The sequence below is a fragment of the Drosophila mojavensis genome, unplaced genomic scaffold (assembly GCF_018153725.1).
Source record: "Drosophila mojavensis isolate 15081-1352.22 unplaced genomic scaffold, ASM1815372v1 contig_19, whole genome shotgun sequence".
Taxonomy (NCBI): Eukaryota; Metazoa; Arthropoda; class Insecta; order Diptera; family Drosophilidae; genus Drosophila; species Drosophila mojavensis.
In genome coordinates, this window is record NW_025318726.1 from 6,129,306 (window position 1) to 6,148,942 (window position 19,637).

Here is a 19,637-nt window from a genome sequence, read left to right on the forward strand (position 1 = left end):
TCATCACGCGGCCATTTGTTAGGAAAGTAATGGAGCCTGTAATCGGTCTCTTCATGCACACAAGCGAGAATTAATCCATGAGTAATGGACATAATAATGGGCATTTCCGCCACTGGGTAGAGGCATTTTTTGTTCAAAAGTCGACCATCTCGGTCGAGTGCATGAAGTGAAATGATTCTGCTTTCGTATATTTTCGTAGCCCGAACTTAAATGGAAGGATCCGAGCAAATACGAAGTTGTGTCGGTCGCAATGCTCGAAATAGAAGTGTGCAAAAAGCTACACTGCGTGTCCGGTCTATGTGTTTTTTGGTTAGTGGTTCTATGATTAGTGGTAGTACCTGTGTTTTTAATATTCATATAGATGTGAAACGATAAAAAATCTATCTAGAGCAAACGTTTTAAAGTGGCCAATGAAAATATGGCATGGGTGGTCTGGTATATGCGCTGGGTGCCTCCACACTTTGCTAGACCATAGTGGCGAAATAGTCGAATAGAAATAATAGAACGAAATATCGCTGAAGCACTTTTAAATGTAGAAGAATGAGTTACCGTTTTTCCCCAACAGAATATCCAATTTCACTCTTGTTTTGCGTAATGATTTACTATATTACAGCAAAAAATGTTTATTCAAGTATACATATGTTGCGTAACGTTTTATTATGTTTACATATAACAATTTACCAATTTGTGCAAACGAACATTTGATTGATTTCTAAATCGTTCTGCTTTGCATTCAAATAAATGATGACCTTTAGAGTTTACATAATAAGGGGGTATTTTTTTTTTCCTTAATACAATTTTATTTCCCAAAGTGAACTGCATAAAATCGATAAATCGATTATTCTCAGAAATCTGTAAATCTTGGACGGGACTTGCTTTAATTTCTGTAAATCCATTCTTTGCCATTTGACGTTCAACAACATGCAATTTAATTTCATTCGCTATATCGTTATATGATTTCTGTCGCATAAGCCCGATAAAAAATGCTTTCACAATGTGCTGAAGATTTGTTGAGCCTTCAATTTTTGCATACAGGTCCTGTATCCCTATAACTTTGCAAATCGTTTGTATTGCCCTGTGACATACTAAACCATACCCTTCCGGTTTTTTAAATACAAAAATTTTAGTTTTACCAAAGGCAGTATAAAAATCATGATTAATAGTTCTATTTTCATAAAGGTCAATGCTAATAAGTTTCTGTCCCGAACGATTTCTTGATTTCCGCAGGGCGGTTCGAACTTCAGGCGCTTTAGCTGTTGCGAATCCAGCTAATCCATTTTTATTTCCTGTGACAGATAGAACAGAGTATCGTCTTTTTCTCCCCATATTGCCTTTCATTATAAATACAATTTTATTCTCTAATACACGCGTATCGAATAAATTAAAATTCTCTTCTCCAACTGCATCTGGTGACCCAATGCTACGACCTGGCATTTTTGTTCCCGACCAACCTCGATCTATTGGATTTAATTTCATGAGTTTGAAATTTCCCATTGAGTCACGCAAACTAATGATGCTGTTTTCTCTATCCATGTTTTCAAATTGTTTTTGTTGATGCGTAATTTCGTTTCCTCGTATAATTGGTGCATTAAGACCAGGCCAAATGAAATTTTTTTTGCCGAGCCCGATTGTTTGGCCTCTGTTCAAATCCTTTGCAACTTTTTTTCCAGTTCCTTTTCCACGACCTCTTTTCTTTCCAGCGTTGCTTACTGCTGTCACCCCACGCCAGATATCTTCGGCAGGTACTGCAAACAATAATACAAAAAAAATTTTGATAAGCACACAACACTATGCAAAAATACACAGCAAATACTAAAAGTATTTGAATTTATTTAAATTTTACGTAATAAGAAAAGAACGAATGCTTAAAACAAACATTTTAGAATGTCGCCAAATAAGTTAACAGTGTAACTTTTGTAAGTTGAAACGCGCGTCTTTAGATTTGTGTGAACATGAAGCAACTGTTATATTCTTCCCACAAATAATAATGGAAATGCTAAAATTAAAGAGGGTAAGAAATGCCATTTTAAAGCGAAATAATTGTACCTATATGTATTAGGATATGAAAAACCAGAGATGGAAAAGAAAGAACAAGGAAACATAACGAAAATAAAACTCGATATCCGCGGTAGATATACGGACATTTTAAATCAAATTTGAAGTGTCTAGCTCTTATATCTTCTGAAATCGACGCGATCATACATACTGACAGACGGACGGACAGGGCCAGCTCGTCGCTCTGATTAAGAATATATATACCTTGTGAGGTCTGCCACGCCTCCTTCTGCCTGTTACATACATTTAAACAAAACCATTATACCCTGACTTCTCATTTTCAATGGTTCCGGGTATAACTAGAGTCAACTAAAATTAAAAAGCCTACAAAAACTACAGCAAGTAATGACAATAGTATCACTAACCCGAGGGGGGTATTTTATTTGCCAGTCCGGCCACCTTTGCCATACTTTACAGCAAAATATAGTCAATGATACTATTGAGACTATGAAAAGAATGTACAATATTAACAAGTAAGAAAGCTCAAGTCGATACTGCTCGACGAAATCCCCTGAGCCCTCGAAGAATTGATATTTCACAATAATTCTTCGAGTCTTTCTGCTTACACAAGAAACACACACACAGAAAAACATAGGGATGCAAGTAAAAACACGCATTGGCAGCAATGTGGGCTTACTATGGGAATTTAATTGTTTAATAACTTTTCTTGTTGATGAACATGTTCATAAAGCATTAAGGTCGTTAATACAACATTAAAGTGCGTGTATAGCGTATATACAAGTCTCTAGTATATGAAATACGTCTTTTACAAAGATGAGGATGAGGGATGGATATAGGGACGGAGAATAAATTACAACAAAGAGAGATATAAATACCCAGTGACGACGAGCTGAATGAGGTCGGTCGAAATAATGCATTACATACGAGACGTAAAGTAATGCATTACCTATGAGATTTTTTTCAGCGCATTTTTAATGTACAATATAAAAACGACTACTCATACGAAAGAATCGAGCTGTTTTCAACTTCGTTTTTTTTTTTTTTTTTATTATACCGTTTTTTGTATGGAATGTGTGCCTTCTTTCATTTGGTTTATTTGTCTACGCCTATTCCTTTTGTGTGTATAGTGTTAATGAGTATAAATACAAGTGCATAATTGCATATGTGTGATGATTTATGTTTTCTTTTTACCCGCCGCGACGCGTCACTTTTCTGATTCTGTTGTATTTCGCAGTGAGTTAATATAAATAAGCTCTATCTGGTATGTATAAATCACCTTAACTTTATATTTAACGACAACAAATTAGTAATGTTTAATTAACAGATGCTATTAAAACCGAAGGGTGACCAAAAAGAGCTTACTATTAGGAACTGCTTGCTTGCGGGCTCAGAAAGGTTGGCTGGAGAAGAGAAAATTTTACCACAAAAAATAAAACAATAAATTAATATGTAGTTATGTAAATATAGACCGAATGAATTTGGATTTTACGATTGTAAATAATATTTTGCTAATGCGACATATTAAATTATAATTATTATCAATTTAAATAATAAATGCTACATTACTGAATCGTTTCTATATTTCAATTAGTAATCAATTATTTCTGCAATTACATTGCACAAACGTAAGCCATATTATATAGTGGGAAAATAGGTTGCGGGTATATTGTGTTTTAATGTACGCACATTACTAACCCATAAGCGATTTTGAAATTGTATGTATAATGCGTTTTCTTCAGGCTGCGGAATTTCTGCATTATAATATTAAAAACAAGTAAGAACGTTGCAGTCGGGCGTTACCGACTGAGGAATACTCATTCACATCCCATCAACAATTTAGTAGTTATGTTTCGCTCTAATACTGTAAAAAATTTCCGATTTGCCACGCCCCTACTGGGCGTAGACACCTCATTTTTGGTCAGTTTTTAGAACGTGATAACGGTACCCTAACTACAAAGTTTGAATGCTTACCCTCAAAAAATGTGAAAATTACAGGGTATTTTTCGATATGCCACGCCCCTAAAGAGGCGTAAAAATTATTTTTGGGTCATCGATAGAGGAGGTTACTGGTAACTTAACTATCTAAATTTGAAGCTACTAGCTATTATACTTTAGGAGATATCAGCTTTTGCGGTTTGCCACGCCCCCTGTGGGCGGACATATATCCGACAAAACTTTTTGGTCTTGGCTAATCAGCCATCATAGTATATATACAAAATTTGAGGACTCTGGCATCAATAGTTTTCAAAATATAGCAGAATTTAAAAAATCACTATATCTTCAGGTCCGATTTGCCACGCCCTTAATGGGCGTAGACTTATAAGACTTCAGACTTTGTAGAATCATAACATTAGTTGTAATTTAGTTGTAATTTCAGCGCTCCAGCTGTAAAACTCTTGGAGATACAGTTTTATCCGATTTGCCACGCTCCCAATGGGCGGAGATATATCCGCCATAGCTAGTGATCTAGGGTGGTCGACGCGGACCTACATACCAAATTTCAATTTCTAGCTCTTCAACCAACATGATTTCTGATCTGATTTGCCACGCCCCTAGTGGGCGGATCGGGAAATTTTGAAAACTTTATATATCGGAGATATACACGAGTATGTGTTCCAAATTTCAAGTCTCTAGCTTCAATAGCGCCGAAATAGATTGCGTTCATACGGACAGACGGACGGACAGTAAGACGGACATTGCACCAAACCAATATAATAATTCACTTTCGTGAATAAGAATAATAATTCACTTTCGTGAATAGATATTAAAATATACACTTGGCTAATGGAGAACCGAATGAAACTTCGTCACTTCATTACTTTCTGCATTACAAAATTCAATTATTTCATGCACCCGGTAGAAAACGCGGTAAGTGTGTGTGTGTTCATGCTCGACACGAAAACATTTTCTTTATGCGCACCAACGAGCATGGCAAACGGTTTGAACACAGAAGGGAAGATATGGGCTCTTGCTGCAAAAAAATTTCAATTTTCGTAAGCTGCTGCTTGTGCTCACAGGCATACTTATACAAATATACATATTTTAGAGCGCAGAAAGCGTCCAGGGAGAGAGAGCAAGGGAAACATCCCAGTGGCGACGAAATAAATGAGGTTGGTCGAAACAATGCATTAAATACGAGACGTAATGTAATGCATTACCTATTAGATTTTTTCAGCGCATTGATCAAAATTAAACAAGTAAGAACGTTGCAGTCGGGCGATACCGATTTTAGAAGACTCATTCACAGCCCAAACGCTATCAACCATAGTATATAGTCCAATTTTCAAGTCTAGTGCGCAACAAAAAACACGGCATGATGCCATTGAAATTGGAAAATCATCGATAGCTTTTGCATTCAAATTACATACATATATAAAATTTATACAATTTTGATTTTTATTATATATTTATATCCATATATTGGATACCGGCTTCAAGCTAACAGCAGATCAGCGCGATTTTCCTATGCATGTGCACACACTCATCGTCTATTTTATGCGTACAGACAGAAGCGCGCCTTTTCTATAGACTCCGTAGACTCCTCATTTTTAGCCAGTTCTTATAACGAGCAACCGGTTACCTAACTGCAAAATTTGAATTCTTACGCTCAAAAAATGTGAAAATTACAGGGTATTTTTCGATATGCTACGCCCCCAAAGAGGCTTAAAAATTATTTTTGGGGCATCGATAGAGGAGGCTACCTACTGCTAACTATAGCAGAATTCGAAAAATCACTATATCTTCAGGTCCGATTTGCCACGCCCCTAGGCGTAGATATATAATTTTTTCACCCATTTTCATAGAACTAAAACATCAGCTTACGTGCAAAATTTCAGCACTCTAGGTTTATAACTTTAGGAGATACACTTTTATCCGATTTGCCACGCCCTCAATGGGCGTAGATATATCCGCCATAGCTCGTGATCTTGGGTGGTCAACGCGGACCTACATACCAAATTTCAGCTTTCTAGCTTTTTCACTAACATGATTTCTGGTATATCGGAAAATGCATTTTCCGATTTGCCACGCCCCTAGTGGGCGGATCGGGAAAATTTTAACACTTTATAAATCGGAGATATACACGAGTATGTGTTCCGAATTTCAAGTCTCTAGCTTCAATAGCGCCGAAATAGATTTCGTTCATACGGACAGACGGACAGACGAACGGACATCAAGACGGACATTGCACAAAACCAATATACTGATTCACTTTCGTGAATGAGTATAAAAATAACGGGATGAGTTATCGATTTTTGGGGATAAGCTCGATATTCGTGCTGTATATACAGACATTTTTAAAAACAATTTGAAGTCTCTACCTCTTATATCTTCTGAAATCGACGCATGCATACATACGGACAGACGGACAGGGTCAAATCAACTTGACTCGTCGCCCTAATCAAGAATATATATACTTTATGGGGTCTGCCACGCCTTCTTCTGCCTGTTACATACATTTCACAAAAGCATATCATACACACACATACACACACACACACACACACACACACATACGCATACACACACACGCATACACACACAGGCATATACACACACATCATACACACACACACACACACACACACACACACACACGCACACACACAGAGATACGCACGCACGTATAAACACGCACTGGCTGCAGTGGTGGCTTACTAAGGGAACTTAATTGCTCAATAACTTTTCTGGTGGATGTAGTTGCTTCATAAAACTTTCAGATTGTGATTAAATCATGGATATGTATGTATTCGCCAAAGTACAAGTCTCTAGTATTTGAAATACGCCTTTTACAAATGTGATGGTGAGGGGGTAAATTAGGGGTGGGGGGTAAATTTTGACAAAAACCGAAAATGTATAAAATGCATATAAGTATACATAAAAAATTTGGAGACTCTAGCTTTAAAGATGTAGGAGATATCAATTTATTACTGGTTTTTTATGTTTTTAATCGATAAAATAACGGGGCAATTTATCGATATTTAAAGCAAAACTCGATATGCGCGTGCTATACACGGACCTAGGAAAAAAAATTTCAAGTCTCTAGCTCTTATATCTTCTGAGATCGACGCGTTCAAACATACGGACAGACGGACGGACGGACAAGAATATATATACTTTATGGGGTCTGCCACGCCTCCTTCTGCCTGTTACATACATTTAACAAAACCATTATACCCTGATTTCTCATTGAAAATGGGTTCAGGGTATAAAAAATTCGAGGAAGATCTTACAGCGACGAAATAGAGAAACTGAAATGCAACGTCGACGAATTGTTAAATAAATAAAATAAACTCTCCAAAACGGCCGAAACCGAAACTTCCTTACTTTAATGGAAGTCCCACGGCGTGGCCAAAGCTCCAGCAAAATTCACAACAGGCAGGATATCAGCAACAAGACAAAACTTATGTAGCTAAAACTGTATCTCAAAGGACGGTCAACAAGTCACAAGCAATTTCTCAATTAAATCGGATAATTAAAATGCAGTATGGGAATATTTGTGCAAACGCTAAACAAGTTATATGGCATGGACACGGAACTACTAAAGAATGAATGATGGCAGTATCCGCAAGTTCGTGAATACTTTCAATAATAGTGACAACCTTACTGCTTACTGCTGACAGACCAGACTGCGTGGATTGCCATAGTGTTCAAACAGTGGGATTTCAACCCGACGACAAGTTCCTAAATATAATTAAAGCTATAAAACCAAATAATAAAGTTAAAGTAGTAACAACAAAAATAATTTTTAATTTTTAAATGAAGACAAAAGATCATACAGATCTGTATTCCATCAACTCCGACAAAAGACCAAAAAAGTCAGAGGACATAAAAGATGACGAGATAACGAGAATTGCTGCCATATCTTCCACATCGACATCAACGGTGAGTACCTTTGGAAATACATCAACAGATATCTAATGGATAATATTTCCACTGCGGAGATTGCAAAGGCGACTGGAAGTGCAGCTGGAGAGATAAGATATTATGAATACACATATTTTGTTATTTAGATTTTGGATATCACGCCCTTCCCAAAACATATTTTAAGTACTGAGACTTACGCTTTGGAATATACGCACATTTGAACATTGTGACCACGTCTTTGGTATTAGGTGGGCGCCACGCATATTGCTTCCAATCCGACTCATGATGAAAATAATAGGTACTCCCCTTAAAATTAAACTTTTTTGAGTTTATTTTCGCAAAAACATTTTTTTTACTGCCCTTAACATGAAAATTTAAAAGCACATTTCTGAATTACATAGGTATATATTACACTACACACGTTTTCGGTTGGATTCAGATCAGGAGAATAACTGGGCTAAGCGAGAGTGACCACCTTACTAACCTCGAGCCAAGTTTATTCTATTGTAGACGAGTGTCTCGGGCACAGCGCAGAGGCATGTTATCCTCAGCATATGGTAGCATTCTATTTTCGAGAATATCCCTGTAGTCTGCTACTCTCATAACGTCAGATATTAGGAAAATCAGACGTTACAGAAGCAGCCCCACGCTATAATGTATCCACCGCCATGCTTCACAATTTTTTTTTTTTGCAGCGAGGATCAATCTCTTTATCTTTAAGGAGTCTTACATGCCTGGAATAGTCATTTCTATAATGGCCCATTTCGGTTTCGTTTTAAATAGGATAATACGCCACTTTTTTGCCTTCAGATCCTTCCCAGGTGATGTGGTCTGTAGCAAAATTTTGCATCATCATAAAATTTTTGGTGCGCATCAAAGGAACCATTTTTTTCGATACGACCTGGTAGTTTAGCCATATGTAGTCATCTCCTAATTGAAGAAGCATTAAAATTATTATCTCTTACGGATGCAATAACCTTTGAAGATTTGAAAAGGTTGCAATCCTTATAATGCGTCGGTCCAGTTCTAGTGTGGTTTTCGATGGACTTCCACGTCTTCCCTTTTTATTGTACATCTTTAAAGCATTTTGCACAACGTTAAGAGATCTGTTCATCAGTTTCGCAATTTCACGCAAAGATTTGCCATTCCTAAGGTTTTTAGCAATTCAGCGTTCCTCACTCGAACAATTAATATTTCGACCCATCTACATATGATATTGATAATTTTTTTTTTACTTTAAACATCTGTAGGAAGGTTAATTTCTATTTTACAACAATAAAAGAAATCATTCTTATTCGGGCTGAAGAAATGGAGTGTACCTATTATTTTCAGCAGGCCCGTTTCAGTAGATTACTATGAATTTAGGGGGAAATATAAAATTTTGTTTCCGTTTCTTTTTTTTTCAAAAATATCAAAAATTAATTAGTTATGACAGAATCTTAAAAATTCTTTGAGTGTACTTATTATTTTCATCATAAGTGTATGTGCACATGAATCGAAATTTCCAATATGATTGCCGCTAAGCAAATACCGAGCTCTAAGATCAGCACCTAAAACCAAATATGAGCTATGGCAGTGGCTGTTGCATGGCTGGCCATTCGGAAATGGTCAATATCAAATGAAATTGTCTCCAGCGAAATCACCCGAAAATTTTTTAACTCGATGAAATCACGATTAAAAGAGGTGATTAAACAAAAAGGGGGTAAAAAAAATCCTAATTTAAGAATTTTTTGACAATAAAGCAGAGCTCGCAAATGAGAGTTAATCGTTTTTTCGTTTATGCTCTGCTTCGCATCATAACCGAAAAAATTGTGCAGACACAACTCGCTCTGATCGTCACTCTTTGTTTTCTTTAGAATCTGTTTCGCTCAGACGCAATGCAATGACTCATTCGTGTGACGCTCTCACATGAGTGTCGCGTAAAGACTAACACGATTTTCCCTCACACAAAGACTGTCAGCAAAAAACAGTTTGACTAAAAAACTCAGCAGAAAATGTTTTTGCCTTCGTGTGCATGTAAATACACGCATACATACATACATACAAAAAGAACGCAGCAATCGCGCGTGATTACCCATACAAACGCAACTGACAGTTTGCTTCATTTAACTCAAACAAACGATCAGTGTTTGACTTGAGGAAACGAAAACAGAAATAACTGTCTCCCTCAGAGCGCGAGCGAGCTAAGCCAGACGCGACAAAAACAGTTTCTGTCTGAGTTTTTTTGACTGTGTCAGTGAAAGACACTTATTTGCAGACAACGAAAAGGTGTTAACAGGTTTTTGCGAGCTATGCAATAAAGTCATTGAAAGTGAAGTGCACAAAATAAGCTGTGACATGGAAGAGGCCAGTTATTTTAGTTTTCTTTAGTTTTAAATGTTATTAATTATAATAGAAAAATAATGAAGTGCGTTAATACATTATGAATAAACAATAAATAAGACCTCATATAAATTTTTTGGATATCTTTATTGGTTTAGCGGAAATACGGTTTCAAAGTTTTACTATGCTGCTGCACGACATAAGGTGTGAGCCACTGTATGTAACATGTATGTTACAGATTTAAAGTCAGCAGCTTCAATAGCGCCTAATATACATACATACATATGTATGTATATGCATATGTATTAAGAACAGAAGGGCGGACGGACAGCAAGACGAACATTGCACAAAACCATTATACTCATTTCACTTTCGAGAATAAGTATACAGTGACTAAATTACAGCAAGGCTTTAAAACTTTATAGCAATTTTTCAAATATTTTGAAACGTTTTTTTAATGAAACAAAAAATAAACCAAATAGAATAGGGGATCTTTTAAGTTATACAAAAATAAATTCATTCAAAAATTAAATAACAAAAAAAAACTAAATTTTGCTGAACAAAATTATTGGCACACTTGGTATTTTTTGGGTTTTTTTTTTTAACAATTTGACCGAATGTGCAAAATCGTTTTGCATTTCACTATATTTTATGTTTTTTTATTTAAAGCTTCGCATATTTGAATTTAAATATAGAAAATGTTGTAAGAATTGGGCATATTTTATTACTTTTCTTAATAATGGCACCTAAGCTAAAAGAGACATCGATAGCTTAGAGGAAAATGATCCTGCATTTGGATGATCAAGGCAAATTTTATGCATAAACTAAAGAGATAATAGAAAGAAACCGATTTCCTATTCGAAGCTACGTGCAGCGCTCCAAGGAAGCCCGCAATCTGCAAAGTTCATAAACATACAGGTCGCCTTAAGTTGCTTAACAGCCATGAATGCTGGAAAATCGTTCGAAAGGTGCATGTGAATCCCAAAATACCATCTACACAGATTGCTGCTGAAGTTACAAAAGAAATGATCGGGAAGGATATGCACTCGATTTCGATACGAAGAGTACTGCACAAGGCCAAATACAAAGTACGTGTGGCTAGACGAAAACCGTTCATCAAAGGTGCTTATAAAAAGAAGCGTTTGGACTACGCTAAGAAAAATTTTAGCAAGCCATGTAATTATTGAAGTCAAGTCTTCTTCTGTGATGAGTGGAAATTCGATATATTTCGATCGGATGGGCGTTAAACAGCTTAGAGAATGCCGAATACTTCATTTCATAAAATCAAAATTACGCCAAGCGTTAAGCATGATGGTTGTGGGGTGATGTTCTGGGGTTGCATATCTGCTGCAGGTGTGCCCGAGTTGGTATTTGTAGACAGTATAATGGACAAACATTTGTATCTAAATATTTTGAGTGATAACCCTTAACAAAATTCTGAAAAGCTATAACTACCAAGCTCGTTCACATTTCAACATGACAATGACCACAAGCATTCTGCCCATATCGTCAAAATATGGCTACCGCCCATGTGTTACCGCACTCACCACTATCTCCAGACCTATATAGAATTGAACGCTTGTGGAAAGAATTGGATAGGCGCATCTCAAATCGGGTAATAACAAAACAAGCCGACCTAAAACAAGCTCTTATTGAGGAATGGCAAAAAATTAGTGAAGACGTCACTCAAAAATAATTTTTTTCGATGCCAAACCTATTATTAGCCATTACCCTGAACCCATTTTCAATGGGAAATCAGGGTAATGTATGTAACAGGCAGAAGGAGGCGTGGCAGACCCCACAAAGTATATATATTCTTGATCAGGGCGACGAGCTGATTCGATTTGGCCCTGTCCGTCTGTCTGTCTGTCCGTCTGTCCGTATGTTTGAACGCGTCGATTTCCGAAGACATAAGAGCTAGAGATCAATTTGTTTTTAAATGACCGTATATACAGCGCGGACGTCGAGTTTGCTTTTAAAATTCGATAAATCATCCCGTTATGTTTTTATCGAGTAAAAACATTCAAGTTCAAGTCAGATGCCACTATAGCTAATTGTGAATGATTTTTCATTTTTCAAATATTCAATAAAATTTTTAAATTTCTCAAATATTCAATATAATATGTAGATCATATGCTGAAAGTTTCATTAAATTTCGTTCAGTCAAAAATGAATAAAAAATAATCAAATATTTGGCCAATTAACAAACGCACGTGCAGCAGCTACAAAAGCATCGTATGCGTGTGCACACATACATTCAAACTTCTTCTAGAAACATTCGTTGAATCACATCAGCTGTTAGTTTCGTTTAGTTTTGTTAGATGGCGCTGCAGCAGTGAATCTATTTGAGCTTTGCCAGCGCCACTTGGCGAAGTGAGCTGGCGTAGTGGTTTAGCTGCATGACGATTGATCGAGAAGTCGCGGTTCGAATCCCGGTCGGTGCAACTGATGTTAACTTTTTTAATTGTTTCAAAATATTTTTATATTTTATTAAATGAGTTTGGTATTTTATTTATATTTTTAAATACATCGAAATTGAAATTTCAGACATACTAAATGGGCATTTTTATTTGTTGGGTTCAGGGTAGTATCTAGTCGAGCACTCTCGACTAGAGTTTTCTTAATTGTTGGTTCTTGAATTTTTTTAAAATAGTACGTTGAAGTTTTTCGCAATATTTTTACTGTATAATTTAATAAATACCCAATTCTATTTAGTAAAACAACTTTAAAAAAAACAATTACAAAATTGCTTTAAAGTTTAAAAAGCTTGAAGTGCCAATAATTTAGTTCGTCACTGTACATAAGTTAAGAAAAACCTAACATATGACGTCACTACAAAGCTCTGCTGTTTGCGTAATTTACTGAGTCTTTTAATGGTCGTATGGAATAAATAATCGTTGAATATACATTCATTTGTTTAGTGTTTAATTCAAAAGAGCCAGAACAATAATGAAATAACATGTATGTATGTACATATCTTACATACAAATTTCTAATTATATACATACATATGGCAATACATGTTCATATGTACCTACAACGCATACATTTGCATGTGCAATACGTATGTATGTATATGAATCCTTATATACATATATGTAAACGTACATACATACATATGTACATATATACTTCAATGGCACGTGTACTTACGTTTATTAAAGAAGCTTATGTTACGTACAAGAACATATTCGGATGGAGTGCTTAGTGCACTTACAGATTTTCCTAGCTGGACCTCGGATGCCCACCAGTTGGCTATTGTAAAATGCTTGAGTAACAGTCTGGCCATTTTATAATTTCTGTTTGGCTTACAAGCAATCAGTGTGCGTTCTGAACATTTATAAAAACCTTAATATTCCATCTTTTTCAGTATTTTCATAACACAGCATCTATCGATACTTTGCGATAGCTAATGCAAGATAGCCGGCGCACAGCGCGCTCAAATGGGTTAATTGATACCACTAACAGGGTTGCCAATTTCGCTTTTTACCCGTCAAATCTGGCTGTTTTTGAAGACCAATTGCGGGATAAATTTTAAAATGGCGGGAAGCGGGTATTCTGGCTTTTTAAGAAATATTTTTGGCTTTTTTCCGCTTTTATAACTTTTGCCAACATTTATTAAGAATTTATGAAAAAATTGGCAACTTTTCAAAATCGATATTCTTAAGCAATATTTGTAAGCAAATTACCGATATTTTTTAAGCATTATTTGTAAGCAATTTACCATCTCTACATTAAAAGCGCGCGTAATGAATGTACATCACTAACCAGAGAACACATAGACTAGACTAGTGGAAAGCTTTTTGCACGCTTTTTTTGAGGCTTCAGAACCCCCGACAGCTTTGGACTCGCTCGGCTCCTTACTTTTAGGCTCGAGCTACGAAAAAATACGAACGCACAATCATTTCGCTTCATGCGCTCGACCGAGATGGTCAACTTTTGAACAAAAGATCCCTCTATGCTCAATGTTCCCTTGCTCTCTCTCTCTCTCGATGCTCTCTGCTCTCTCGAATGTGTATATGTATGTATGCATGTGAGCACAAGCAGCAGCTCACGAAAATTGAAATTTCTTCGCAGCAAGAACCCATGCCTTCCCTTCTGTGTGAAGAGTATACCGAACTTTTCAAACCGTTTGCCATGCGTTTTCGTTATTATTTGTGGGAAGGGTATGAAAGCGTTGGTGCGCATAATGAAAATGTTTTCGCGACGAGCATGCACACACACAGTATGCTACATGTACTATGAGCATTTGTATGCCTGTGTGCAAAGCCCTTGCTGGCTATAGCAATTTGAAATCCTAGCATTTGCATTTGGTCGATCTTGTGAAGTGCTCACACTTACATAAATATGTTTGATTGTGTGTACGCAGGGGCCGCGATGCTCACAAATGATGGGGTTATCATTGTAGAAGCAGTTCAGTGCCTTTATATGTATGTGCGTGTGTGTATGTTTATAAGTATATGCATGCGACATGAGCATTGACGTGTGCCTACGACAACTTAGAATTGTGCGAACGATTTTGGGTTTGACCGGAAGAGGCGCGCTTATATTTAAGTAGATGATTTTATTTCAATGATCGTGGGTTTGCCTATCAGAATGATTTTTGCTAGAAATGTAGTACCTGATCAATCCCAGTGGCCAAATTGGAATGCGATTTTCGATCCCTTGTACCTGCACATATACAGGTGAAATTTACCTTTTTAATAAGAAGCATATGTATGTACATACATACATATGCTGGCTAAATGGACCCATTTTAAAGAGTGCATCTGTTAGATGTCATAAAAATCATGCAATTAAAAAATACCTATAAAAGTAATAGGAAGTGCACTTGTTACTTTAGTTAATCATCTACTTAAATATAAGCGCGCCTCTTCCGGTCAAACCCAAAATCGTTCGCACAATTCTAAGTTGTCGTAGGCACACGTCAATGCTCATGTCGCATGCATATACTTATAAACATACACACACGCACATACATATAAAGGCACTGAACTGCTTCTACAATGATAACCCCATCATTTGTGAGCATCGCGGCCCCTGCATACACACAATCAAACATATTTATGTAAGTGTGAGCACTTCACAAGATCGACCAAATGCAAATGCTAGGATTTCAAATTGCTATAGCCAGCAAGGGCTTTGCACACAGGCATACAAATGCTCATAGTACATGTAGCATACTGTGTGTGTGCATGCTCGTCGCGAAAACATTTTCATTATGCGCACCAACGCTTTCATACCCTTCCCACAAATAATAACGAAAACGCATGGCAAACGCTTTGAAAAGTTCGGTATACTCTTCACACAGAAGGGAAGGCATGGGTTCTTGCTGCGAAGAAATTTCAATTTTCGTGAGCTGCTGCTTGTGCTCACATGCATACATACATATACACATTCGAGAGAGCAGAGAGCATCGAGAGAGAGAGAGAGCAAGGGAACATTGAGCATAGAGGGATCTTTTGTTCAAAAGTTGACCATCTCGGTCGAGCGCATGAAGCGAAATGATTGTGCGTTCGTATTTTTTCGTAGCTCGAGCCTAAAAGTAAGGAGCCGAGCGAGTCCAAAGCTGTCAGGGGTTCTGAAGCCTCAAAAAAAGCGTGCAAAAAGCTTTCCACTAGTTGTCTAGTCTATGTGTTCTCTGGATAGTGATGTACATACAAGTAAATGCCAAAATGCCAAAAGACTATAAACAAAAGCGGCGCGACGCTTGGCTAAAAAGCGATGAATTTAAGGATGAAACGGACATGCGGAGAGTCTTTTGTAGTTATTGCAAAAGTTCAATTACCGCAAAGCTAAGTGATCTTCGTGCACATCCTACAACAAAAAAACACATCATTGCTACTGGCGGCTACCAGCAAAAAAACAAAATTGATTTTGTTAGCTTGCTCGCTAATTTCATTATTTATTTACATTTACAGATATGGACTTTGACGAAATGGAAAATGCTGCTAGAGCTACGAACTGCCTAATCATTTTCTTCGAATTATTGGTACCAATCAATCTTACACTGGGGCATCTAATGATGATGTTTTAGAGCTAGACGAAGTTATAAACTTACTTTGACAAAAATGAAATATACTCAAATTTTATATTACAATAAAAGAATATAAGAAAAGCAGCTTTTTTCGTTTTTTTTCAGCTTTTTTTTCAATTCTTTCTCGAAAACAGCTTTTATTTATAAAAAGTTGGCAACACTGACCACTAACCACAGAACCAGAGCTTGCAAATGAGAGTTGAGCGTTTTTTCGTTTATTCTCTTCCTCGCATCATAACCAAAAAAATTGTGCAGACACGTCTCACTCTGAGCGTCACTCTCTGTTTTCTTTAGCATCTGTTTCGCTCAGACGCAATGCGATGACTCATTCGTGTGACGCTCTCACATGAGTGTCGCGTAAAGACTAACACGAATTTCCCTCACACAAAGACTGTCAGCAAAAAACAGTTTGACTAAAAAACTCAGCAGAAAATGTTTTTGCCTTCGTGTGCATGTAAATACACGCATACATACATACAAAAAGAACGCAGCAATCGCGCGTGATTACCCATACAAACGCAACTTACCGTTACTTCATTTAACTGAAGCAAACGATCAGTGTTTGACTTGAGGAAACGAAAACAGAAATAACTGTCTCCCTCAGAGCGCGAGAGAGCTAAGCCAGACGCGACAAAAACAGTTTCTGTCTGAGTTTTTTTGACTGTGTCAGTGAAAGACACTTTTTTGCAGACAACGAAAAAGTGTTAACAGTTATTTGCGAGCTATGCACAGAACACATAGACCGGACAAGTGGTGTAAAGCGTTTTGCACACTTTTTTTTCGAGCATTAGTTCCCAGCAGTGCTGCCAACTTTTCCGGGCAAGAAAATGCTAAATTAAGCTTTCAAACCTGCTAGAAAAAAGGCTAGATCAAATTCAAGAATAGCCAGAAATATAGCCATTTCAGTATTCCTACCCTAAACCCATTGAAAATGCCAAATCAGGGTATAAAAGTATATATATTCTTGATCAGGGCGACGAGTTGACTCGAATTAGGACGGTCCGTCTGTCTGTCCGTATGTATGAAGATATAAGAGCTAGAGACTTAATTTTTTTGGAATGTCCATAAAAAAAAGTCCAAGAAAAGTTATTAAACAGTTAAGTTCCCATAGTAGGCACACACTGGAGAAAAATGCGTATTTATCCGTGCGTGCATATGTGTGAATGTGTTATTTCTTGTGTAAAGAGAAAGACGCGAAGAATTTTTGAAATATCAGTTGGTCGAAGGCTTCAGTGGATCTCGTACTCGAGTGGTCTCGACTAGAGATTTCTTACTTCGAAAATTGACACACGATTATCGAGCTCAATAAAAACAATTTTCTTCCCGGCAGTGTACAAATTGTTTGTGCCAATAATATTCAAGTACTTTGGAAACACTTTAAATAATGCTGATTTTATTTTTAACAAGTAAGAAGACTCTAGTCGAGACTGCTCGACTAGGAGATACCCTGAACCCTCTAATCTGATATTCTAATCAGTCTGCACTTCTTTTCGACACACTTACATACACACACACGTATTAGAGCGCGCTCTGCTAACTGCGCTTGGGCTGCGCTGTAGTGTAGGTAACATTATAAGAATTTATTTGTTGAATAATTTAATTTCTAGACGTACAATCTTAATGAACTTAACTTGAAATACGCTTTTTACAAAGGTGAGGGTGAGGGGGTGGATATAGGGGTGGGGGGTAAATTACAACAAAAATCGAAATTATATAAAATACATATAAGTCTACATTTAAAATTTGCAAGCTCTAGCTCTAAAGGTGTAGGAGATATAAATAAATAACTAGCTTTCGATAAGGTTTTTGATCGATAATAAAATATCGGGAGTAGTTATCGATATATAAAGAAAAACTTGATATGCGCGTGATATACAAGGACCTCGGAAAAAAAATTTCAAGTCTCTAGCTCTTATATCTTCTGAGATCGACTCGTTCATATATACGGACGGACGGACGGACGGACGGACGGACAGACAGACGGACAGGGCCAAATCGACTTTGCTTGTCGCCCTGATCAAGAATATATATACTTGGTAGGGTCTGCCACGCCTCCTTCTGCCTGTTACATACTTTTAACAAAATCATTATACCCTAATTTCCCATTTTCAATGGGTTCAGGGTATAAAAGTGCCAAATTTCCCGCCAGCAGCCAGATTACCATTTTTCCTGCAATTGGCAGTTGAAAAAGGCCATATCTGGCCGGTAAAAGGCTAAGTTGGCAGCCCTGGTTCCCAGATCACTTCGTATTTGCTCGGCTCCTCACTTTTAGGTTTGGGTTACTAAAATCACTAACCAGAGAGCACATAGATGAGACAACTAGTGTAAAGCGTTTTGCACACTTATTTTCGAGCGTAATCTCCCAGACACTTCGTATTTGCTCGGCTCCTCACTTTTTGGGTTCGGGCTACGAAAAAATACGAAAGCACAATCATTTCGCTTCATGCGCTCGACCGAGATGCAGTGTTGCCGAAACTTTTTCAGCAAAAGTAGCAAAACCGAAGGCTGAAAGTAGCTAGAAGTAGCCAACTTTCTTCTAAAATAGCTGAAAAAGTAGCAAAAAAGAAAACAGTGCTGTTTTTTCATATAAAGTCAACTTTATTAATTTAATTCTAATAATATCTAATCTATGACCACCAGCTCGTCATTCTCACCATTGTTGCTTTTATAATTTGCCTTTTTAAGGTAGTTGGGTCGAACGCTATACTCATAGAAACATTTGCCATATCGGCGTAATCCATATGTTTTGTGGACATACAATCTTAATGAAACTTTCAAAACGTGATCATATGGCTAAAATGTGTGTACATTCCAAAGCACAAGTCTCTAGTACTTGAAATGCGTTTTTTACAAAATGATGGCGTCAATGAGTCAGGGTATAAAAACTGATAAGAAATGAATTTTGCATAGCATATTAGAAAGCTTACCTATTCTTCAGTTGTAGTATTAATTCTACACAAACCTCAGTACATTTACATTTAAAATATCGAAGCGAATTTTGTTATAAGTTCGCTTGCATTTTAGCTAAATTTAATATTTGAAAATAGCCAGATTTGTAGCTAATAGCTGTTTGAAAATTTTTGTAGCAATCGGCCTTAAAAAGTAGCCAGATCTAGCTACAAAATAGCTGATTCGGCAACACTGCCGAGATGGTCGACTGTTGATTCAACAGTGTTGAACAAAAGATCCCTCTATGCTCTATGTTTCCCTTGCTCTCTCTCTCTCACGATGCTCTCTGCTCTCTCGAATGTGTATATGTATGTATGCAAGAACCCATGCCTTCCCTTCTGTGTGAAGAGTATACCGAACTTTTTAAACCGTTTGCCATGCGTTTTCGTTATTATTTGTGGGAAGGGTATGAAAGCGTTGGTGCGCATAATGAAAATGTTTTCGCGAC

General features: G+C 37.0%; 1 protein-coding gene across 1 annotated transcript; it reads right to left on the reverse strand.

Moving 5' to 3' along the window:
* Positions 1–580: 580 nt before the first annotated feature.
* LOC26527265 (28S ribosomal protein S5, mitochondrial) lies at positions 581–13,618 on the reverse strand. Its single transcript, XM_015166120.3, has 2 exons — positions 13,357–13,618; positions 581–1,745 (listed from the first exon to the last, which is right to left on the reverse strand). Exons 1-2 carry the CDS (start codon positions 13,490–13,492, stop codon positions 664–666), a joined length of 1,218 nt encoding a protein of 405 aa, XP_015021606.1. The 5' UTR covers positions 13,493–13,618; the 3' UTR covers positions 581–663.
* Between the last annotated feature and the right edge of the window lie 6,019 nt (positions 13,619–19,637).